General features: G+C 45.3%; 2 protein-coding genes across 3 annotated transcripts in view; one reads left to right on the top strand and one right to left on the bottom strand.

The window, feature by feature from the left end:
- The window catches only part of LOC142182927 (gastrula zinc finger protein XlCGF66.1-like), a 121,870-nt gene that overhangs the window by 66,144 nt on the left and 30,239 nt on the right, over positions 1–25,487 (bottom strand). The window lies entirely within an intron of this gene.
- LOC142182932 (uncharacterized) lies at positions 1,493–15,188 on the top strand. 2 transcript variants are annotated; one of them, XM_075257746.1, is made up of 7 exons: positions 1,493–1,519; positions 7,471–7,610; positions 7,721–7,912; positions 7,993–8,116; positions 9,964–10,061; positions 10,182–10,290; positions 14,312–15,188. In XM_075257746.1, the coding sequence occupies exons 2-7, from the start codon at positions 7,509–7,511 to the stop codon at positions 14,932–14,934; spliced, it is 1,248 nt and encodes a 415-aa protein (XP_075113847.1). In that variant the 5' UTR covers positions 1,493–1,519; positions 7,471–7,508; the 3' UTR covers positions 14,935–15,188. The 2 variants fall into 2 exon arrangements, with proteins under 2 accessions (XP_075113847.1, XP_075113848.1); XM_075257747.1 differs by lacking the exons at positions 9,964–10,061; positions 10,182–10,290.

The following is a 25,487-nucleotide window of genomic DNA, read 5'->3' as shown; positions in this document are numbered from 1 at the left end:
CCTACAAGCACTAAAAGTTGACGGACCTGTTTTATCCATACATCTGGGACGTCTACACGTATCTCTCTATCCAAGTAAGTCTTTGGGACAAATCTATATTTAAGAAGCCCATAGCTAGTCTGGCAGAAATCGAGGGTCTCCCTCTGCTAAGAAAAAATTGTATTTGCTATTCTACATACGTGTACCCAGTTGTTGAGGACTAACCCCATGGATACAGGCCATCTTTACAAGTATATACAAGTTTCAGATATTGAGAAAAACATGCATATGTGTATTTTATGCAGTGTATGTAAACCTCTGGTTTCAACTGTATATAACACTAGATTTTCATTCGTTCTGGCCTTTGTCTATAGCCCCCTATTACAGCAGTACATGGTGTATGTATGTACAGTTATATGGCTCCTGTACTGGGGGGTCCCTGTATATAGTGCATATGTTACACCCCCTATTACAGCAGTACATGGTGTAGGCAGTTACTGGTATGTATGTACAGTTATATGGCTCCTGTACAGGGGGGTCCCTGTATATAGTGCATATGTTACACTCCCTATTACAGCAGTACATGGTGTAGGCAGTTACTGGAATGTATGTACAGTTATATGGCTGCTGTACAGGAGGGTCCCTGTATATAGTGCATATGTTACACCCCCTATTACAGCAGTACATGGTGTATGTATATACAGTTATATGGCTCCTGTACAGGGGGGTCCCTGTATATAGTGCATATGTTACACCCCCTATTACAGCAGTACATGGTGTAGGCAGTTACTGGTATGTATGTACAGTTATATGGCTCCTGTACAGGGGGGTCCCTGTATATAGTGCATATGTTACACTCCCTATTACAGCAGTACATGGTGTATGTATGTACAGTTATATGGCTCCTGTACAGGGGGGTCCCTGTATATAGTGCATATGTTACACCCCCTATTACAGCAGTACATGGTGTAGGCAGTTACTGGTATGTATATACAGTTATATGGCTGCTGTACAGGAGGGTCCCTGTATATAGTGCATATGTTACACCCCCTATTACAGCAGTACATGGTGTAGGCAGTTACTGGTATGTATGTACAGTTATATGGAGGGTCCCTGTATACCTCTCACAGCCCCCAGAGCAGTGGTGTATGCCTCTGGTCCATGTGTCACCCGCACACACCTCTACATTACACATATAACACTTCACCCACTGACAAAACACTGCAAAGATGACATTACAGGAACCTCATAATAAACCCCCACACTACCTTATCAAGTGACTCCTCCCACAAATGATCACATGACCATGACATCACCACAGGTCCTGCAGCCCTACTATAGACTCCGCTACTCCATACTTCAGTATCGGTGCAGCTCCAGCCGCCCGCACATTAGGAGGAAGCTCAGCCATAACCTCCATCATTACCCCCCTCAGCTGTATGGGTACAAGGGGACGATCAGTGTCTGCAGGACCTGTGTGGATGTCATGGTCATGTGATCAGTCACTTGTGTGGGCGGAGTCTCTGAGCCACATGACCAGGTAGTGTGAGGTCTAGAACGCCAGTGTAATGTTCTTATGGTTTTATTTTCACTTTTTGTGCCTAGGCTGTGCGGATCAGTCACCTGTATTATGTGTGTGACAGAGACATGTACAGCTGTATTATGTGTGTGACAGAGACATGTACAGCTGTATTATGTGTGTGACAGTCATGTACACCTGTATTATGTGTGTGACAGTCATGTACACCTGTATTATGTGTGTGACAGAGACATGTACACCTGTATTGTGTGTGACAGAGACATGTACACCTGTATTATGTGTGTGACAGAGACATGTACACCTGTATTATGTGTGTGACAGAGACATGTACACCTGTATTATGTGTGTGACAGAGACATGTACAGCTGTATTATGTGTGTGACAGTCATGTACACCTGTATTATGTGTGTGACAGAGACATGTACACCTGTATTGTGTGTGACAGAGACATGTACACCTGTATTATGTGTGTGACGGAGACATGTACACCTGTATTATGTGTGTGACAGTCATGTACACCTGTATTATGTGTGTGACAGTCATGTACACCTGTATTATGTGTGTGACAGAGACATGTACACCTGTATTATGTGTGTGACAGTCATGTACACCTGTATTATGTGTGTGACAGTCATGTACACCTGTATTATGTGTGTGACAGAGACATGTACACCTGTATTATGTGTGTGACGGAGACATGTACAGCTGTATTGTGTGTGTGACGGAGACATGTACAGCTGTATTGTGTGTGTGACAGAGACATGTACACCTGTATTATGTGTGTGACGGAGACATGTACAGCTGTATTGTGTGTGTGACAGAGACATGTACACCTGTATTATGTGTGTGACGGAGACATGTACACCTGTATTGTGTGTGTGACGGAGACATGTACACCTGTATTGTGTGTGTGACGGAGACATGTACACCTGTATTGTGTGTGTGACGGAGACATGTACACCTGTATTGTGTGTGTGACGGAGACATGTACACCTGTATTGTGTGTGTGACGGAGACATGTACACCTGTATTGTGTGTGTGACGGAGACATGTACACCTGTATTGTGTGTGTGACGGAGACATGTACACCTGTATTGTGTGTGTGACGGAGACATGTACACCTGTATTGTGTGTGTGACGGAGACATGTACACCTGTATTATGTGTGCAGAGACATGTACACCTGTATTATATGTGTGCAGAGACATGTACACCTGTATTATGTGTGCGACGGAGACACGTACACCTGTATTATATGTGCGACGGAGACACGTACACCTGTATTATATGTGCGACGGAGACACGTACACCTGTATTATGTGTGTGACGGAGACATGTACACCTGTATTATACTGTATGTGCGACGGAGACATGTACACCTGTATTATACTGTATGTGCGACGGAGACATGTACACCTGTATTATGTGTGTGACGGAGACATGTACACCTGTATTGTGTGTGTGACGGAGACATGTACACCTGTATTGTGTGTGTGACGGAGACATGTACACCTGTATTATGTGTGTGACGGAGACATGTACACCTGTATTATGTGTGTGACGGAGACATGAACACCTGTATTATGTGTGTGAAGGAGACAAGAACACCTGTATTATGTGTGTGACAGTCATCTACACCTGTATTGTGTGTGACAGAGACATGTACACCTGTATTATGTGTGTGACGGAGACATGTACACCTGTATTATGTGTGTGACGGAGACATGTACACCTGTATTATGTGTGTGACAGAGACATGTACACCTGTATTATGTGTGTGACAGAGACATGTACACCTGTATTATGTGTGTGACAGTCATGTACACCTGTATTATGTGTGTGACAGTCATGTACATCTTTATTATGTGTGTGCAGAGACATGTACACCTGTATTATGTGTGTGACAGTCATGTACACCTGTATTATGTGTGTGACAGCCATGTATACTGTATTATGTGTGTGACAGTCATGTACACTTCTATTATGTGTGTGACAGTCATGTACTCCTCTATTATGTGTGTGACAGTCATGTACACCTGTATTATGTGTGTGACGGAGACATGTACATCTGTATTATGTGTGTGACGGAGACATGTACACCTGTATTATGTGTGTGACAGTCATGTACACTTCTACTATGTGTTTGACAGTCATGTACACCTGTATTATGAGTGACAGTCATGTACTCGTCTATTATGTGTGTGACAGTCATGTACACCTGTATTATGTGTGTGACAGAGACATGTACACCTGTATTATGTGTGTGACGGAGACATGTACACCTGTATTATGTGTGTGACAGTCATGTACACCTGTATTATGTGTGTGACAGTCATGTACACTTCTATTATGTGTGTGACAGTCATGTACTCCTCTACTATGTGTGTGACAGTCATGTACACCTGTATTATGTGTGTGACGGAGACATGTACATCTGTATTATGTGTGTGACGGAGACATGTACACCTGTATTATGTGTGTGACGGAGACATGTACATCTGTATTATGTGTGTGACGGAGACATGTACATCTGTATTATGTGTGTGACGGAGACATGTACACCTGTATTATGTGTGTGACGGAGACATGTACATCTGTATTATGTGTGTGACGGAGACATGTACATCTGTATTATGTGTGTGACGGAGACATGTACACCTGTATTATGTGTGTGACGGAGACATGTACACCTGTATTATGTGTGTGACAGTCATGTACACTTCTACTATGTGTTTGACAGTCATGTACACCTGTATTATGAGTGACAGTCATGTACTCATCTATTATGTGTGCGACGGAGACATGTACACCTGTATTATGTGTGCGACGGAGACATGTACACCTGTATTATGTGTGTGACGGAGACATGTACACCTGTATTATGTGTGTGATGGAGACATGTACATCTTTATTATGTGTGCGACGGAGACATGTACACCTGTATTATGTGTGTGACGGAGACATGTACACCTGTATTATGTGTGTGACGGAGACATGTACACCTGTATTATGTGTGTGACGGAGACATGTACACCTGTATTATGTGTGTGACGGAGACATGTACATCTGTATTATGTGTGTGACAGTCATCTACACCTGTATTATGTGTGTGACAGAGACATGTACACCTGTATTATGTGTGTGACAGTGTTGTGCGCGCCTGAATTATATTTGGGTGTGACAGTCATCTGACAGGTGCCACAGGTTCAGTTCCTCTGAAAATTGTCATCACCTGTAGTTATTCAGAAAACTTAGAACCAAGCACATAACATGAATACAACATCAGAGCTAAACTTAGTATATGAATATGGCATCAAAACCAAGCACACAACATAAGTACAGCACCAGAACCAAGATTTCTATATAACTGCAGCACCAATAACAAGATCACTACATAAATACAGCACCAGAACTAATATCATTAAATAAATAGAGCACTAGTACCACACTCAGTGCACAAATACAGAACCAAGATCACTGTATAAATACAGCAACACAACCAAAACCAAGATCACTACATTAATACAGCATGAGAAACAAGATCACTACAGAAATACAACAAACTCCAGATCCATGATTGCTACATAAATATAACACTAGACACGAGACCACTTCATAAATCCAGCACTAGAAACAATCATGAAGTATAAATGAGGTATAAGAACCAAGCTCAGTAAGGGCGGGTGCAAACAACTTTTACTGTTTTGAAAATCTGTTTTGTATATTGGCCATCCATAGACCGAGAATCGCCCTTATATCAGTTATTACAATGCTGTGAGTTACCATCTCTCCATGGAACTACTTCCCCATACTATAACAATGATGAGACAGTAGTACCACAGTGAGATAGTGACTTACAGCACCCTAGATAAATATCATATTGTGAGTCTGGGTCTGGTCAGAGTGAATTCAGCACATCTGATATACACAGTGTATTTTCCAGACAAGGTGAAATTATATATTCTCTTTCTTTTCTTCTCCATCTGGTCCACACCATCATGATGAATTCTCCTGGTGGCCACAACTCTTCTTTACTAAGTTCGTTCTTTTCTCCTCATTTTTGAATGTCTCATTCACGTTGCGCTACTGATTAAAAATATGCTCCTAAATAAAAAGAATTTCCCCTATTGTGCCTACATATTCCCCCTAATGTGCCCCAGAACAATAAAGCTCCACAAAGTACCCCCAAAACTAAACAACTTGGCCCTCATTTTGTCCAGATGTCCCCCAAAATGTGTCCTGAATAAAATATTCCTCAAATAAAATCCTGCCCCATGCAATGCTAATGTTCCTACAATGTGACTTAGCATCTGCCAAGAAAGACCATCAGGGGGGCACTAAGTGGTGGAGCAGGGAGTGCAGCAAGGCAAGAGAGTTTGTCCTCTGTGACTGCCACATTTAGGGCCCTTTCCCACAGAGTAAACACGTGTCAGAGTGAGCACTTCAAAACAGAATCCCATTGACTTCAATGGGTTCCGTCTTACGCGCGATACACATTGAAATCAATGGGAGGCTTTTTAACCCATTGATTTCAATGTCTAACGCAGAGATTCTCAAACTTATTTTGTCTACCGCCCACTTCAAGAATTAATTATTTTCTAGCGCCCCCCCCCCCAAATTTTTTTACTTTACTACATCTTAAGAATCACAATCGCAGTCATTATGTTAATAATTAAATTGTGTGTCATGTGAAAATAAGACTTTCTGATGAGGGTAATGTAAAACACCATTTTGCAATATAAGGAAAACTTTTATTCATGTTATTAAAATAAACATTTTAATTTTAAAACTATTCTAATGTGAAGGATGAATTTGATGATTTTTAACACGTTTGTTAATATCAGGCACGAATTTACTCAAAAACAGCCGTAAGTCACCGCGTTCGGTAATCTGCAACCGATTTGCAAATCTGCAAAGTTTGTGTTAAAAGCAAAAAAACAATTTTAAAGGGGTAGCCTCATGAAGCTTGATCTGCCTTCTAAGCTGCCTAAAAATCTTCCTTCTTCCTGTTTGCTCGCGTCAATTAACCCCGCCCCCAAATTAGCATGTAGCTCTGCCCACCACATAGCGTGATCCTATGGGATGACTGAAGGGCCTGTAATGTCATCAAAAGGTCCTGTAGACTTGGATTTACCTTGTACGGAGTTTCCTAAAGGACCTGGCTCCTCTGCCCACTAGCAGCCTGCTCTATATAATAAAGCTTTATCCTAGTGAACAGAGAGACCAGGTCCTTTAGCCCAGTAGGATTTAGACTGCCTTATATAAGAAAGCAGCACTTATTCCACCCCCACCCCCCCTCTATCTCACAGCAGGGAGCTAGGTGATGTGTATGTGATATGTATGTGTGGTGCAGACACAGGCTGGCTCTGTACACTCAGCCCCCCCCTCTCTCCCCCCACACAGCAGGGAGCTACGTCATGTGGCTCCCTCAGCAATGAGCAGGGGGCCAGGTGCTAGTGTCCATAATGAAGTGAATAAAGTAAGATAGTGGACAAACAAAGCAGTTTTGCTGAAGCAGTGTATTTAGGAAAAGTCTTAAATCCACATTAACAAGCAGTATAGATAGAATCATTGTTATGATACCACCCCTTTAAATTAGCCATCGCCCCCCAAAACCGCTTCAACGCCCCCCAATCTTCTCAGTGCCCTTTACTGCCCCCCTATAGGCCTCCAGCGCCCACAAGGGGGCGTTATCGCCCACTTTGAGAAAGACTGGTCTAACGGAACCCATTGAAGTCAATGGGATTCTGTTTTGAAGCGCTCACTCTGACACATGTTTACGTGTCAGAATGAGCGCAGCGTTACTCTGTGGGAACAGGCCCTTAAGGACATCTTTCTAGTAATGGAAGGAGATATGGGGCAGTTCCTCTTCTAGCCACCCTAGGTGTTGATAGGACTTGCTGAAAGGATCCATTGCACCAATGTTATACTCTTTTCTTTCTATTTCTGCAGCTCAGGATCCTCCACACAGAAGACTTCATTACGACACAATGGTTCTCTCTCGGACCAGTCAACTGGGTAAAGGAAGAGACAAAATGACTGAGAAGATATTAAACCTCACTCTGGAGATTATCCATCTATTGACTGGAGAGGTGAGGAATTTTAGGAATTATGTAACATGACCTCAGTATTGATAGGGTGAAGTATTTTGGGAGCCTGTATACGGTAGTCCCGATATATCAGTATCTCTCTCCATACACAGGATTACATAGTAGTGAAGAAGACATCTGGTGAGTGTATCCCCTACCCCAGGAATCCCTACATGTCAGATGTATGGTACGGGACCCAGAGACTCTATATGGAGTCTATATATCATTCACCGATAAACGAGACCAGCAATGATCAGAAGATACTGGACCTCACCAACAAGATTATTCAGCTGCTGGGTGGAGAGGTGAGCGCTGCTGGGAGTGCTGGGACATCACACACCAAAGAAGGTATCTGAATGATGACAGTGATGTTGTGTGTTGTCAGGTTCCTGTGAGGTTTCAGGATGTCACTGTCCATTTCTCGATGGAGGAGTGGGAGTATTTAGAAGGACACAAGGACCTGTACAAGGACATCATCATGGAGGACCAGCAGCCCCTAACATCACAGAGTAAGAAGAGACATTAAATTGAAAAAGGATGATTCATTTGAAAGGGTACCTGAATTTTCATGAAAAGTTGAACTATAGGCAGGGTCTGGCTGGACAGCTTGTTCTCTGGCTATGTAAGCCTTCACACGTGATGCTCTGTCCTTTTTCTGCAGCTAATAGCCTCATTATTGCTGCAGCACATTTTGAATTTATGTCTAAGGAAGGGGACATGTACAAGAAGGTGCAGCCTGCCCCTTCCCTTATCCATTATAAATACTACTGGTATACAGTAATGGCCGTAAGTGTTGGTACCCCTGAAATTTTTCCAGATAATTATTGCAATTACACATGTTTTACTATACATGTTTATTTCCTTCATTGCGGCCACTTCAGAACCCTCCAGCGTTTTGTTCATCCATTACTATGGGCTTTTTGAAGTATGTTTGGGGTCATTGTCCTGCTTGCAGACCCATGGCCTAGGACGTATACCCAATTTTCTGACACTGAGCCCTACAATAAAACCCAAAGTCCTTTGGTAGTCTTCAGATTTCATGATGCATTGCACACAGTCAAAGCACCCAGTGCTAGAGCCATCAAACTTTGAACCTCCACCATATTTGATTGTGGGTACTGTGTTCTTTTCTTTGTAGGCCTCATTCTGTTTTTTTGTAAACAGTAGCATGATGTTCTTTACCAAAATGCTCTATCTTGGTCTCATCTGTCCACAAGACTTTTCCCAGAGGGATTTTGTCTTGCGTACATTTTGACAAACTTCAGTCTAGCTTTTTTATGTGTCTGTGTCAATAGTGGGTTCCTCCTGGGTCTCTTCCATCCACACTTGGGGAGATTAACTACAATGTCATGGGTTGTAAACTTCTTAATTATGTTGCGCACCATGACCAAAGGAACATCAAGATCTCTGGAGATTGTTGATATTTTTCCACACTTTTGGTTCTCAAGTCCTCAGGCACATTCTCTTCTCTTCTTTCTGTTCTCCATACTTAATGTGGTACACTCACATGTACACAATTCAAATATTGAGTCAACTTCTTTCATTTTTATCTGCAGGTGTGATTTTTTTTGCCCACACCTGTTACTTGCCACAGGTGAGTTTGAACAAGCATCACATGCTTTAAACAGAGTTCTTTATCCACGATTTTGAAAATGTGCCAATAATTTTGTCCATTATTGGAGTTTTGCATTAACTTATGTCCAACTTGCTTTTTTTTCCTCTGTGTTGTTTCAATGCACACAAAGAAATAAACATGTGTATAATAAAACATGTGTAATTGCAATCATGTTCTGGAAAAAAATACTTCATTTTCTGGAAAAATTTCAACAGTGCCAACACTTACGGCCATATCTAAAATGGTATCTCTACATGTAATTCTGACAGGAGTAACTGTAAAATAGCAAACAAACATCTGAAAAAAAGAGGCTAGGGACACTAGACATATCCAGGCTATGATGCAGCTGAAAAGATCCCTGACCCAGAAAATTAAATCTGAACACAATAAGGCAAGCTGCTTGCTGTCCGTGACTGGTATATACATAAACATACTCACTTTGTTGAAACTTCTGTGCAGTGTAGAAGCTGGGAAAGCTGTGTGAAGAAAGCCCCTCCCCCGTGCACTCACTGTGATCCTGTCTTGCTTTTTTAATAGGATCTATAGATGGACATTCCCTAGTGACAGGGAGTGAACAGCAAATTAGTTATAAGGGAGATACCTAGTGGCAGAAAGTAGCCATTACATTTTGTTCCAGAATTACGTTCTTTATTGAATAAAGTTGTCTGAAAAGTTAGTGACCATTTAAGGATTATTTGTCTGTTCATTGTAATGTATCGAGCCATTGTATGTTTCTTCTAGATGATTCAAGTAAGAACAATATATCGGAGAGGTGTCCTAGTCCTCTTCATTCACAGGATTATCAAGAGAAATATCATTATGTCCCACTGGATCATCAGGTAGATGCAGCTCAGGTCTATGCAAATCCTCTATCTAGATGTAATGTATCTAATCTGGATGAAATGTCCTACTAAATCTCCCCAATAGTCATCTCAACTCCTTATTACATTTTGCATCAGGGTGAAGAGCGGATCAGTATTAAAGCCGAAGTTATAGAAGAAGAGGAGATATATAGAAGAGGAAACCAACAGTGTAAGGAGGAAGACATTTATGTAGACACCGGTACAGGTGAGTTGTCATCATACAGTATAGTCCTCCATACTCTCAGGGGCATTACACTTGTCATAGGGTCAGATATGGTTCTCATTTTAATGGACTGATTGCTTCAATAAAATGCCACTGAGGTGCGCTAAAGCAGAGGTCTCCAATGACCGGGCCGCAGACCAGTACCAGGCCATGGATCACTGAACAGATCTGGGGGCTGCATTAGTGACCTGGTAAATATAATGTAATTGTCATTCTTGTAACAGTATATGGCGGGACTAATACTGGTCTAGTCCATATTATGTGTAATGCAAGTTATAGCTACAGTAACCCCTCCATTTTGAATGTACAGAAACATTACCATATTCCGTGAACTTCCACCATGTTATTCGGGTATCATGACTGAAAATCTTTCCGATACCATAGTGTTCTCATGGTAATACCTATTTGTCCATTTGATAAAATAACACCTTGTTGGGGGTCATGGCTGTCCGGCGAAGTGAACGGACACATGTCCCTGAACTCCTGCAACCACCATCAGCAATCTACCGCACCCCAGCCAAAGGCTCACCTCATTCTGCACCATACCACTGCTGTTGCATATTGCGGAGGTGAGTCCCTCAGGTCCCCGTAGGCTCCCTGGCTCCCTGCATACTGAACAGTATCCTCCGCTACCCTTCCCTGACCTCACTGATGTCTGCCTCCCTGCGCTATTGCTAACATCACTACTGACCCACAGTTAATATCCAGGTCCCTTCACCTCCACAATGAATATCCAGACACATACCAGACCTATATCACCACTCAGCACCAGCGTATCACCACTACCACAGTTCTACAAGTATTTCCCTAGCCCATCCTATGCCACTAGGGGCTCATCATCCTGTATCAGTGGTTGTTATAAGTACATTCATGAGACTTTCTACTATAGACCTTGGTAGGATTGCCAGCCATCTGACCCTCTGTTGCTTCTCTGGGCAGAACACCTCTCTGAGCCTTTGTTGGGGAGGAGAGTGCTGAACCCCCTACTCATCCATCAGGGGGGCTGCTCATCCTCCCCCTGACATACCCTGGGCTAGCTGCATACCCCTATTACTCTATTGATCCCAAACAGTGACCTTCATCTGGATCCTTTGGTTAATTCCACTAGACAATCGTATTCATACTTAATAATTAAAGAGGACCTTTCACCATTTTTCCCATAGGCAGTTTTATATACTGCCGGAAAGCTGACAGTGCACTGAGTTCAGCACACTGTCGGCTTTCCCGATGTGGGCCCGGTGTGAAGAGCTTACGGTCCCGGTACCGTAGCTCTTCTATGGTCAGAAGGGCGTTTCTGACAGTTAGCCAGAGACGTCCTTCTGCACAGCACAACCAATCGCGCTGTGCTGTGAGAGCCGGGAGGAACGCCCCCTCCCTCCCTGATAATGCTCGTCTATGGACGAGTACTGTGAGCAGAGGGAGGGGGGCGTTCCTCCCGGCTCCACAGCACAGCGCGATTGGTTGTGCTGTGCAGAAGGACGTCTCTGGCTAACTGTCAGAAACGCCCTTCTGACCATAGAAGAGCTACGGTACCGGGACCGTAAGCTCTTCACACCGGGCCCACATCGGGAAAGCCGACAGTGTGCTGAACTCAGCGCACTGTCAGCTTTCCGGCAGTATATAGAACTGCCTGTGGGCAAAATGGTGAAAGGTCCTCTTTAAGAAAACCATGGCAGGGACAGATTAAGAGTACCATGATTTTCGGGCTGTCCATGCAGTATAATGTCCAATAGCGGCCCCTCCACAAAGTATAATGTGCTGTAATGGAACATACAAAGGGTTGAGCAAACACATTCTCAATATTCTTAGTTCAACTGAACACAAAATTTTTAGGGTTCATCACCCACGAACTACTATTATATTCTGGGATTTCTTCAGTTCTTAGAGTTAATTAGTGGAGGCTGAAGGGAGGTGAGCAAACATAACAAAGAGTGTTACTCACCTCTCCTGGGCTCTGGCACGTCTTCTTCAGGCCTCTTCTGGCCTCTGAATGACTTCACGGACCACCTAGCCCCTGGAGGAGTTTGTTATGTTTCCTCACGTCCCCGGGCCTCTGACCCCAGAGTTTAACAATGAATAATGAATGACAGTTCAGTCCAAACAAAACTGCCCGGAGCTGGAGGTTGCCATGGTTGGAGTAGAAATAGTAGTGCTGTTGCAACGTTTATGGTTACATTTATCATACACTGCAATACTTTATTTATCTTGTAACGTGCCAATATATTCACTAACTTATTGCCATATCCTATTAATATTATAAATGTGAAAGTTTGTGAGTTTGTGGGTTTGTGTGTTTGGATGTTTGCATGTTTGTTCCTCAATCACGGAAAAACCGCTCAACCAATTCGGCTGAAATTTTCCACAAACATAGTTAATACACCCGATTAAACAATAGGCTACTTTTCCTCACAATAGCGCACATACGTTTGTGCCAGGACCCCCACAAAACCCAAACTCACACCACCATCTCTGCAATCTCACACACTTTGGACCATAGCAAGCCACAAAATTCATATTGCCCTCTGCAGCCTCGCCCCTGACCCCACACAATCACATATACATATACTTTACCACTTTGCCCCTCACCTTAACGATACTCCAGGAGGCGCTCTTTAATGCTCCGGAGCAGCCATGTTTGCCGACCCTCACCGCTCTGACAATCTGCGACACCCCCCACCCATGTCAATACCCCTAGGCGGTCTAATAAATGCAAAAAAAAAATTAAAAAAAAGGAAAAAAAACTATAAAAAAATAAATAAAAAGGATTAAAAATTCAAATCACCCCCCTTTCCCTAGAACACATATAAAAGTAGTTAAAAACTGTGAACCACATACATATTAGGTATCCCCACGTCCAAAATCGCCCGCTCTACAAAGCTATACAAATATTTTTCCTGTTCGGTAAACGCTGTAGCAGGAAAAATGGTCAAAAGTGCCAAACCACTGTTTTTTCACTGTTTTGATTCTGATAAAAATTTGAATAAAAAGTGATCAAAGCAATAACATTTCCCGAAAATGGTAGAACTACAAAGTACACCCGGTCCCGCAAAAAAAGACTCCCTATACATCCCCGTACACGCATGTATAAAAAAGTTACGGCTGTCGGAATATGGCGACTTTTCAAAAAAAAAATTTTTAAACACACTTTTGGATTTTTTTTAAGGGGTCAAAATGTAAATAAAACCATATAAATTTGGTATCCCCAGAATCGTAAGGAAACACAGAATACAGGGGACATATCATTTTGGTTGCACAGTGAACGCCGTAAAACCAAAGCCCGTAAGAAAGTCGCAGAAATGCATTTTTTCTTCAAATCCACCCCATTCTGAATTTTTTCCCTGCTTCCCAGTACATTATATAGAATAAATAATGGTGGCATCATGAAGAAAAATTTGTCCCAGGAAAAATTAAGACCTCATATGGCTCTGGGAGCGGAGAAATAAAAAAAGTTATGGGGTTTAGAAGGAGGGGAGTCAAAAACGAAAATCAAAACATGCCATCGGCGGGAAAGTGTTAACTTCAAATACTTCTGTCCCAAAGTCACTATGTAAAGTTTCTCACAACACCGTATATATAGCAGCTCAAATACAAAGTAACTGCAACACAAAAGTCTCACGTATTCTCTGAATTACAGCAACAACAAGATACAAAGTTACATTTCATATCCCATACCTTATACACACTACGAAAACCTCACCCATGCCTGTATATACCCACTGCTACAATCACCGCAGACGAAGTCGCGGGTACCAGCTAGTATTTTATATAGATGACATGTTAAAATCCTCTACTGAGACTTTAATGCAAAGGTAAGCAGGAAAAGCTGAGCGGTGAGGGGTCATGTGTCGGACCCCCACTGACAGATACAGATGACCAATCCTATGAGTAGGTCATTGGGGCTGGAGAACCCCTTTAAATCCTTTTCCAATGTTTTCCCGATATTGTGTAATGGTGATATTTGCTGTTATCCTAACATGTATTCTGACTTTGATTCTACTTGCAGCAGATGACTGTGCCGTATTCTCAGAGGGACATCCCTTATTTCCAGATTATGAAGCAGAACTTAAAAACTTTACTCGCTATACTTTTCCTAGTAACTCCATTACCTCCGTTATACCATCAGTCTTTCACAGCAGAGAGCTAACATCTGATCCAACTACCTTCAAGGAGCCTTCATCTGGCCAACCACAGCTTGTAAGAGAGGGTAAAATATTTACATGTCCAGATTTTAAGAGACCATTTAAATCCAGTCCTGCTCTGTCCATGTACGTGAGAATGCACAGGAATCAGAGACTCTTTGTATGTTCAGAATGTCATAAATGTTTTACCAGGAAGTGGAGCCTTGTCGAGCACCAGAGAATTCACACAGGAGAGAAGCCATTCTCATGTCTGGAATGTGGGAAATGTTTCTCTAGGAAATCAATTCTTGTCGAGCATCAGAGAAGCCACACAGGAGAGAAGCCATATTCATGTCCAGAATGTAGACAGTGTTTTAAGGCCAAACAACATCTTGAGAGACATCAAATAATTCACACAGGAGAGAGGCCGTTTTCATGTTCGGAATGTGGCAGACGTTTTAATAGGAAATGGCTTCTTGAGAGACATCTGAGAACTCACGTTGAATAGAAGCCATTTTCAGGTTCACAATGGGGAAACATCTTCTTTTATTCAAAAATGAGATTTTGCTGAGTATTGAAAATATCACACTGAGCAGAAATCATGATTATATATACTCGAGTATAAGCCGAATTTTTCAGCCCAGTTTTTGTGCTGAAAAAGCCCCCCTCGGCTTATACTCGTGTCAGCAAAAAAAAAAAAAAAAAATGCATTTTTATTTTTTTTAGGAGGGGGGGGGGGGTGTCTATGACCAGCCACAATATCAATGTATAGAATCTCCCATAAAATAGTGCAAAAAAAAAAAAAGATTTAAAAAATATTAAAAAAGTAAAAGTTGTAAATCCCTCCTTTCCCTAGAATACATACAAAAGTAGAAAATGACTGTGAAACACAAACACATTAGGTATCCCTGTGTCTGAAAGTGCCAGGTCTACTGAATATAGGGGATCTGCAGTGCTCCTGTTCTGTCGGGAAGGGGCTAATACGAGCACTGCAGATCCCCTATATTCAGCCAGACTGAATTCCAAGTGGGGGAAGAAAAAATCCCAGTCGTCAAGCTCAGGGAAGGGGCAGACAGACAACCAAAACACCCCCTCCCCTTTCCCAGCACCCAACATCTACTGCACTCAAAAAACCTTAAAATTTTAATTTTTGAAATTTTCCAGTAGCTGCTGCATTTCCCCCGTACCGTATATACTCGAGTCAATACGTTTTCCCAGTTTTTTTTGGTAAAATTAGGGGCCTTGGCTTATATTCAGGTCGGCTTATACACGAGTATATACGGTACGTTGTAGGAACTGTCTATGCCAACAGTTATCTTGTATTCAAGTTGCCTATCCTCAGTCCTAAATCCTACTTGTAGAGCAGTAGTTGAAATGAAAGGATGTAGACCTGAAGGTATCCCGCTACCACCTTCAATACCCGGTTGTTGGTGAGGGGGACTGGGAGTAGGGTTGAGCCGATCTTGAGATTTCAAGATCGATTTTAAAATTCGATTTCCGATCATTTTCCAGCCGACTCCGATCTTGATCGTGAAATTTGCTCAATCGCTGATCGGAATCCGATCTTTTCCGATCCTGATCCTCAACCCTATTCAATGCTTCTCTATGGGAAAAGTCACTTTTAGGGTTGAGCCGATCTTGAGATAACCTCCGATCTCGATTGGGTCGGAATTCCGATTGCGATCGTGAAATTTACTCTCTCGCTGATTGGAATCCGATCTTTTCCGATCCCTCAACCCTAACCGGGAGCAGTTTGGGTCTCTTCTGCTGCTCAGACCTTTCTCCAACTGGAGCAATTGCTGATTTACCAGCATTAATATAATGACAACGTTTTTATCAGTAGGCAAATAAACGCTTTGTAGCAATGAGGACATACTGCTGGGATTCTTGCTTGGTACAAGAATATGGACTGTGGGCCAGTTGAGATTATGTATACTGGTCCTATAAATTAGAGGAGGTCAGTGGTGGCAGGCTTATTTTTTTTTTTCAGACCAATGGCAATACTCTCATTTCTCCAAGGTGTTTAATTTGTATATTGAAAAAAATGCCAATAAAGGTGCAGATTCACAAGTGGAAAACACTGCTTCTCACCAGCATGTCAACCCAGCCCTGCAGATAGCTAGGTTAGGGTCATTTGCATCAGACACCCTTTAACCAGTGTTTAGGCCCATGACGGGGGATAATATTGCTGGTAAGGCGCTGTAGAAAAAGCTTCAGATGAGCTTGGTATTTATCATTTATGGAAGTCTCTTGAGTTGCAGTATACACCTCCAAAATTTATTACATAACCATTTCCTGAAGATAGGGAAAACTGTTACCCAAATGTCAGTTTACCTGAAATTATTTGCTTTTAGATCACTTGGATAGCAGAAGAAGAGCAAGGAAACCATAAGTGGTGGTGCCCAATTGTGCTTCATGGGTTGTGGTGAATAAAGGCGATTCTTCTTTAAAGCGAAGGTCCCACGCTGTGGAAACGCAGCTTTTTTGTTGTGGTTTTTTAAGCCAAAAATGGCTACAGAGGGAATGGAGAATATCTAGGAAGTTCTTATAATTCTCCCTTCTGCTCAATCCACTCCTGGCTTTGGCTCAAAAAAACAACGCAACAAAATCTGCAACAAAAGAAGCTGGGGCTTCAGCCTAAGGGAGGTTTTTCCACTTAAAGGGGGCATTCACACTACATATACTGAAGCTTATTCTGAACGTAAAACACGTTCAGAATAAGCAGCGTATAAAGCAGCTCCATTCATTTCTATGGGAGCCGGCATACGAGCGCTCCCCATAGAAATGAATGGGCTGCTTCTTTCACTACGAGCATTCCCATTGAAGTGAATGGGAAGTGCCTGCGTATACGGCAAGCTCTGCTCATTCACTTCAATGGGAATGCTCGTAGTGAAAGAAGCAGCCCATTCATTTCTATGGGGAGCGCTCGTATGCCGGCTCCCATAGAAATGAATGGAGCTGCTTTATACGCTGCTTATTCTGAACGTGTTTTACGTTCAGAATAAGCTTCAGTATACGTAGTGTGAATGCCCCCTAAGATGTTAACGGTTTATCCAGTGTTAGATATTAGAAGTGAGCGAATAGTATTCGATCGAATACCTCGCTCCCATAGGAATGCGTGTAAGCGGCCGAACACCAAGGGGTTAAGCGCAGTGAATATTTGATGCGCTTAACCCCTCGGTGTGTGGCCGCACCACACAGGTGCATGGTTTTCTTTATTCACAAAAAACATCTGAACACATTTGCTCACCTCCTTCCACTTCTCCACTTCTGTGGTTATGCCATAGTAAATATCCTTTTAGCCCTAAAGGTCGGGCATTTACATAATTACTATGGGTCAAAATGGACTTGTTCAATTACTACTTATTCGTAAGACTATTTCTAAATATCTTTTTCTATTTTAAGTTCGTATTCTTCAGTTGTATGTCTGATTGATATTTGTTATATTGATGGCGTGTGTGAAATAAAATAGTTTCTATGGTATCTTATTTTACAGCTCTTTTTCTAACCTAGTCATTGCAGTACTGTACGCAGGGGTGACTGTCTGATCTATCATCAGGTATGGCTGTGCCCATATTGGAATCTTTGGAACGATACAGTATACTACATAATGTACATCTCTACAATCGCTAACAATGTAATGCACATGACTTTCTTGCTGTGTGGGCAGTGGCGTAACTACCAGGGTAGCAGGGGTAGCGGCTGCCACAGGGCCCGGGACATTAGGGGCCCGGCGAGAGCTGCTACCCCTGCAGGTTTTTTTCCCTTAATAGACAGTTACCGGTTGGAGTTACTCCAGCCGGTAACGGGCCCCAGGGCCGGCGTTAGGAAAGGGGGGGGGGGGCAAACTGGGGCCCCATTCTTTTCCTACCATAAGGACAAGATCGGCAGCAGAGAAATCTTCTTCAGATGCAGGGGCTGCCAATCGCTGCTTGTAAAATTTCCCTGCACTGAGCAGCTTCCTGTGCCGCCCCTCCCCCCTTCAGCATAGGAGTGTGAGAGGAGAAGTCGATGTTGCTCTCTTCACTGCCAGCCAGAGCTGCACAGAAGTTTCCTCCATGTTCTGGGCACCCAGCCATTCTGCCAAATGTAACTATATTTTTGGGTAAAATATGTATAGATGTGTATATGTGTTTGTGTTTTATATACTGTGTGAGTCCTGTATGTGTGTAGATAGGTGTGTGTTTATGTTGTATATGAATGTATGTGTGTGAATATATGTGTAGGTATATAGCATATCAATATCTATCTATCTATCTGTCTGTATTTGCTTCTATACATGTCTACCATTATACATACTATAACATACCTCCCAACTTTTGAAGAACTGAAAGAGGGACAAAATGTGCGGCGCGCGTAGCGCTCCGCGGCAAATTTAGCCCCGCCCACTTTTGGTTTTACTCCACCCACTCGTTAATTTTTCATGTGCCCGCACACAGTATAATCCTCCTACAGTCACCCGTAAATTATATGTCCCCCCTCTATCTCTCCCCCAGTTTCATATACACCCTTCATCTGCCCCCAGTTTCATGTCCTCTCCATCTCTGCCCCCAGATTCATGTCCCCACATCTCTGCCCCCAGATTCATGTCCCACATCTCTGCCCCCAGATTCATGTCCCCCATCTCTGCCCCCAGATTCATGTCCCTCCATCTCTGCCCCCAGTTTCATGTCCACTCCATCTCTGCCCCCAGATTCATGTCCCCCATCTCTGCCCCCAGATTCATGTCCCCCATCTCTGCCCCCAGATTCATGTCCCAACATCTCTGCCCCCAGATTCATGTCCCCCATCTCTGCCCCCAGATTCATGTCCCCCATCTCTGCCCCCAGATTCATGTCCACTCCATCTCTGCCCCCAGATTCATGTCCCTCCATCTCTGCCCCCAGATTCATGTCCCTCCATCTCTGCCCCCAGTTTCATGTCCACTCCATCTCTGCCCCCAGATTCATGTCCCTCCATCTCTGCCCCCAGATTCATGTCCCTCCATCTCTGCCCCCAGTTTCATGTCCCTCCATCTCTGCCCCCAGATTCATGTCCCCACATCTCTGCCCCCAGTTTCATGTCCACTCCATCTCTGCCCCCAGATTCATGTCCCCACATCTCTGCCCCCAGATTCATGTCCCACCTCTGCCCCCAGATTCCTGTTCCTCCATCTCTGCCCCCAGATTCCTGTCCCCCAATCTCTGCCCCCAGATTCATGTCCCTCCATCTCTGCCCCCAGATTCATGTCCCCACATCTCTGCCCCCAGTTTCATGTCCACTCCATCTCTGCCCCCAGATTCATGTCCCTCCATCTCTGCCCCCAGTTTCATGTCCACTCCATCTCTGCCCCCAGATTCATGTCCCTCCATCTCTGCCCCCAGATTCATGTCCCACATCTCTGCCCCCAGATTCCTGTCCCTCCATCTCTGCCCCCAGATTCATGTCCCCAATCTCTGCCCCCAGATTCATGTCCCCACATCTCTGCCCCCAGATTCATGTCCCCACATCTCTGCCCCCAGTTTCATGTCCACTCCATCTCTGCCCCCAGATTCATGTCCCTCCATATCTGCCCCCAGATTCATGTCCCCACATCTCTGCCCCCAGATTCATGTCCCTCCATCTCTGCCCCCAGATTCATGTCCCCCATCTCTGCCCCCAGTGTCATGCCGTCCTCTCCATCTCTGCCCCCAGTGTCATGCCGTCCTCTCCTTCATCTGCCCCCAGATTCACGTTCCACCTCCACATTAAACTTACCTTCTCCTCCGCTCCCTCGCCGCTCTCTGCCCGCCTCTCTCGCTGACACATGCGGCTGAAGGAAGGAGCTGACACAGGTCAGCTCCTCGCTTCGCCGCTGCCCGCCTCTCTCCCTGACACATGCGGCTGAAGCTGCTCGCGTGCTCGCTTCGCCGCTGTGTCTCTCTCTCACTGACACATGCGGCTGAAGCGAGGAGCTGACCTGTGTCAGCTCCTCGCTTCGCCGCTGCCGCCGGCTCCTGGCTTGTACATCGCGTCTACAAGTCCAGGAGCCGGCGGCAGCAGCGAAGCGAGGAGCTGACACAGGTCAGCTCCTCGCTTCAGCCGCATGTGTCAGCGAGAGAGAGACGCAGCGGCGAAGCGAGCACGCGAGCAGCTTCAGCCGCATGTGTCAGGGAGAGAGGCGGGCAGCGGCGAAGCGAGGAGCTGACCTGTGTCAGCTCCTTGCTTCAGCCGCATATGTGGGACATACCTCCCTCCAACCGGGACCGCGGAACATGTCACCCAAATCGGGACTGTCCCGCGGAAATCGGGACGGTTGGGAGGTATGCTATAATTGTATTTTATAATGTGATGCTTAGGCCCAGTTCACATCTGCATTCACGTTTCCATTCGGGGTGTCTGCTTGGGACCCCCTAAACAGAAACCTATACGCATTAAAAAGCGGTAACCTTCAGGAGACCCATGGGCCACACAAAAACACTATTATACTCTGGGGTCTTTTCAGACCCCTGGTCATAATGATCGGAGACCCGGGAGAGGTAAGTGAACATAACAAACAGTGTTACTTACCTCTCCACGCTCCGTACAGGCATTGAGCCTAGTTGTCTGACGTCACTTGACCGGGACCTGTGTCCCGGGTCATGTCACGTCCGTACGCCATTAAAGATGGCCAACACCACCGAGGACTGCAGCGAAGCTGGAGATAGGTAAGTAACAGTGTTTTTTATGTTTGTATCCACCTCTGGGTCTCCGATAATTATATTCTGGGATCTGAAAAGACCCCAGAGTATAATAATTGTTCATGGGTGTTCATTATGGGACATAATACTGTGTGCAGGGGCAGTGGCGTAAATAGGAATGACGGGGCCCCGTGGCGAACTTTTGATATCCCCCCCCCCCACCGACTGATACCGACGCCGAAGACCTCGAATGACCCCTCCTACGCATTTCTGCGTATTCTGTTATGCCCCATAGTGGCCCCTTAACGCAGTATTATCCCCCATAGTGGCCCCTGCACACAGTATTGTCCCCAATAGTGGCCCCTCCATACAGTATTATGTCCCATAGCGGCCCCTGCACACAATATTATCCCCCATAGTGGCCCCTGCACACAGTATTATGTCGCTTAGTGGCTCCTGCACACAGTATTATGCCCCATAGTGGCCCCTGCAAAAAGTATTATCCCCCATAGTGGCCCCTACACACAGTATTATCCCCAATAGTGGCCCCTCCACACAGTATTATGTCCCATAGTGGCCCCTGCATCAGTATTATCCCCTATAGTGGCCCCTGCACACAGTATTATGCCCCATAGTGGCCCCTACACACAGTATTATCCCCAATAGTGGCCTCTCCACACAGTATTATGTCCCATAGTGGCCCCTGCATCAGTATTATCCCCTATAGTGGCCCCTGCACACAGTATTATGCCCCATAGTGGCCCCTACACACAGTATTATCCCCAATAGTGGCCCCTCCACACAGTATTATCCCCCATAGTGGCCCCTGCACACAGTACTATGTCCCACTGTGGACACCAATAAACAATTATTATACTCTGGGGTCTTTTCAGACCCCAGAGTATAATAATCGGAGACCCGGGGGAATAAAAACATAAAAAACTACTGTTACTTACCTGTCCCCCACTATGTCCCACAGCGCACTGTCTGATTTCACGATCTGTGCTCCGGGTAAAGCGCTAACGGTCCCGGTACCGTAGTGCTTTACAGTCAGAAGGGTGTTTCTGACACTTAGCCAGGGACGCCCTTCTGCCCAGCAGCGCTGTACTGTGGGGGCGTTCCTCCCCGCTCCACAGTACAGCGTGATAGGCACTGCTGGGCAGAAGGGCGTCCCTGGCTAAGTGTCAGAAACGCCCTTCTGACTGTAAAGCGCTACGGTACCGGGACCAATAGCACTTTACCCGGGGCGCAGAGCGCAAAGTACGATGCGCCCTATCAAGCTTGATTTTATGAGTTGGAGGTTCCTCCAGGATAGCATTAAATATCCCCTCCAGAGTAGCATGTAGATCCTCAGCCTGGGTGGCCTCAGGTAGGCCTTTAATTCAGATATTATTGCGTCTCCTCCTGTATCCAGATCTTCCAGGTGCATGTCCTGGATTACTTGGCACTGAGAGGAAGCAAAATCCTGCAACTGAGAAACCGAAGAGCGGGTCTGATCATGGTCAGTCTCAAGGGTCTCAAACCTATTAGCAATCCCTTGAAGATCGTGCCGTAACGTAGAAACTTCAGCACGTATTTCTGCCTGAAACAAGAGCATGGAAGTCCTCCCTGGAGGGTAAATGAGCAAGCAATTGATGCCATGGGACTGAGGCCAAGGGTTCAGGAGGGACATTCTCACTATGTAAGCCAGGCAGAGGCGTAGAGGGAGACAGGCAGGGAGAATGTATAGCATATGGAGACAAGGATGGAGTAGCTCCTATATCAGCATCAGTAACATCTGGAAAGGCCACTTGATGGGACACTGGAGGCCCAGGAGGGGGACACTGTACTCCCTGAGGAGGGATATCCATTTTTCCCCATGCAGAGGCAGAGGCTCCCAGAGGATGGGAGGGAGAGCCTCTAGTGCTGCAAAGTGACATGAAGGTGGTTGTGTATATGAAATATTAAGTTGTGTTTTTATATACAATATGCTGTGCAATCTCAAAAAGTTAGATTTTGGTGTCACAGTCACAGTTTGCTAGACTAGACTAGATTTTTAGCATATTAGTGAATAACAACAAAATCTTGCTTGTCTTCTGTGTCAATGTTTTTCAGAGTACGAGCTCTTGTAGTTGATGTTTGCAGTATATATAAATTGTGTACACTTTGACTGCGCATGCCGGCCATAGCTCCGAGGCCGCAATTGCGCGCATGCGCAGTCAGCTCTACTAGTGTCTCACTGGCAGAGCCAACTGCCCAGGCGTTGAAGGTGACGAGGAAAGAAGGGGAGGATCCAGCAGAAGATAGAGGCGTCGCAGGATCCTGTTCTCGAGCAACAGTGGGGACGCCCTCATCGCATTTTCAGCGCTTGGGCCCGCCCCCATCGCTGCGAGAGAACTAATTTACATACCGGTAAAAACAGGTATTTCTAAGGAACGTCACGGCGGAGATCACGTCTAAAGGTAAGAGACGAATAGCCTTTCTAAAGGCTATTCCGATGTCTTAGCCACAGAAAAAAAGTTTTTAATGGTAGAATCCCGTTAAGCGAGTGTGTGAGCTTGCGAGTGTGGTTTGGTCTAAGTGTGACTTAGATTAAGTGACTTTAGATTCAGGGACTTTACAAGGAAAACCCTTTCACTCTTTATTTGCATTTGTTGGTTTTGCTGTAATATTCTTCATCAGGTAAGATGAGCTCCATACTTACCAATGCTGTCCAGTGTGCATCTTGCAACATGTATGCTCTGCTTGAGCAGCCGCTTGAGGGGGCATACTGTTGTGAAAGATGCAAGCACATTGCACAAATTTTAAGCCCAGATCATGGATCTAAATGGGCAAATTGTAACACTGCGATCCATTGATAACTTGGAAAGGAGTTTGTTGCTCACAGAGCAGCTGCTCGTTGGGGAAAGTGCAGAGGGGGATGGTAGCATAGAGGTGCAGGAACTTGAGGCAGCTAGCTGGGTGACAGGAAGCAGCGGGGTAGAGGGTAGAGTGCCAGGGTGCTTAGTCCTGAACTGGCACACCCCAACAAGTTTGCTAAATTGGCAAATGAGGGGGACGTTAGCACAGGGATAACACCGCTGCAGCCTGACACTTCCTCGGAAAGCCAGGGGAATGTCTGCTCCAGTAAGAAGGGGGATAGGAGCGCAGAGAAGACTAGACAGGTGCTGGTAGTGGGAGATTCAATTATTAGGGGAACAGATAGGGCAATCTGTCACAATGACCGGGATCGTCGTACAGTGTGTTGCCTTCCTGGCGCTCGAGTTCGACAAATCGCGGATCGGGTTGACAGATTACTGGGTGGGGCTGGTGTGGATCCAGCGGTCATGGTGCACGTTGGCCCAAATGACAAAGTTAGCGGTAGGTGGAAGGTCCTTAAAAATGATTTCAGGGATTTAGGGAGAAAGTTGAAGGCAAGGACCTCCAGGGTAGTATTCTCAGAAATACTGCCTGTTCCACGAGCCACACAGGAAAGGCAGCAGGAGATTAGTGAGGTAAACAAGTGGCTCAAGAGTTGGTGTAGGAAGGAGGGGTTTGGGTTCCTGGAGAACTGGGCCGACTTTGCTGTGGGCTACAGGTTCTATGCTAGGGATGGGCTGCATCTCAATGGGGAGGGTGCAGCTGTGCTGGGGGAGAAGATGGCTAGACGGTTGGAGGAGTGTTTAAACTAAGTACTGGGGGGAGGGTCCAGAGGACGCAGCTCCGAATTGAACACATACGCGGCTAAAGCAAGGAGCTGTCACAGGTCAGCTCCTTGCTTCGCCGCTGCATTCCCGCCTACTGGCTGTGTAGACGCGATGTGATGAAGTCACATCGCGTCTACAACTGTGTCAGTGAGAGAGAGGTGCGCAGAGAGCGGCGAGGGAGCGAAGGAGAAGGTAAGTGTAATGTGTACACTAAGGTGGAACGTGAAACTGGGGGCAGATGAAGGAGAGGACGGCATGACACCGGGGGCAGAGATGGAGGGACATGAATCTGAGGGCAGAGATGTGGAGACATGAATCTGGGGGCAGAGATGTGGAGACATGAATCTGGGGGCAGAGATGTGGAGACATGAATCTGGGGGCAGAGATGTGGAGACATGAATCTGGGGGCAGAGATGTGGAGACATGAATCTGAGGGCAGAGATGGGGGACATGAATCTGAGGGCAGAGATGTGGAGACATGACTCTGGGGGCAGAGATGGAGGGGACATGAATCTGGCGGCAGAGATGGAGGGGACATGAATCTGGGGGCAGAGATGGAGGGGACATGAATCTGGGGGCAGAGATGGGGGGACGTGAATCTGGGGGCAGAGATGGAGGGGACGTGAATCTGGGGGCAGAGATGGAGGGGACGTGAATCTGGGGGCAGAGATCGAGGGGACGTGAATCTGGGGGCAGAGATGGAGGGGACATGAATCTGGGGGCAGAGATGGGGGGGACAAGAAACTGGAGGCAGAGAT

This window comes from Leptodactylus fuscus, chromosome 10 (genome assembly GCF_031893055.1).
Source record: "Leptodactylus fuscus isolate aLepFus1 chromosome 10, aLepFus1.hap2, whole genome shotgun sequence".
Taxonomy (NCBI): domain Eukaryota; kingdom Metazoa; phylum Chordata; class Amphibia; order Anura; family Leptodactylidae; genus Leptodactylus; species Leptodactylus fuscus.
This window is presented reverse-complemented; position numbering and strand designations above follow the sequence as displayed.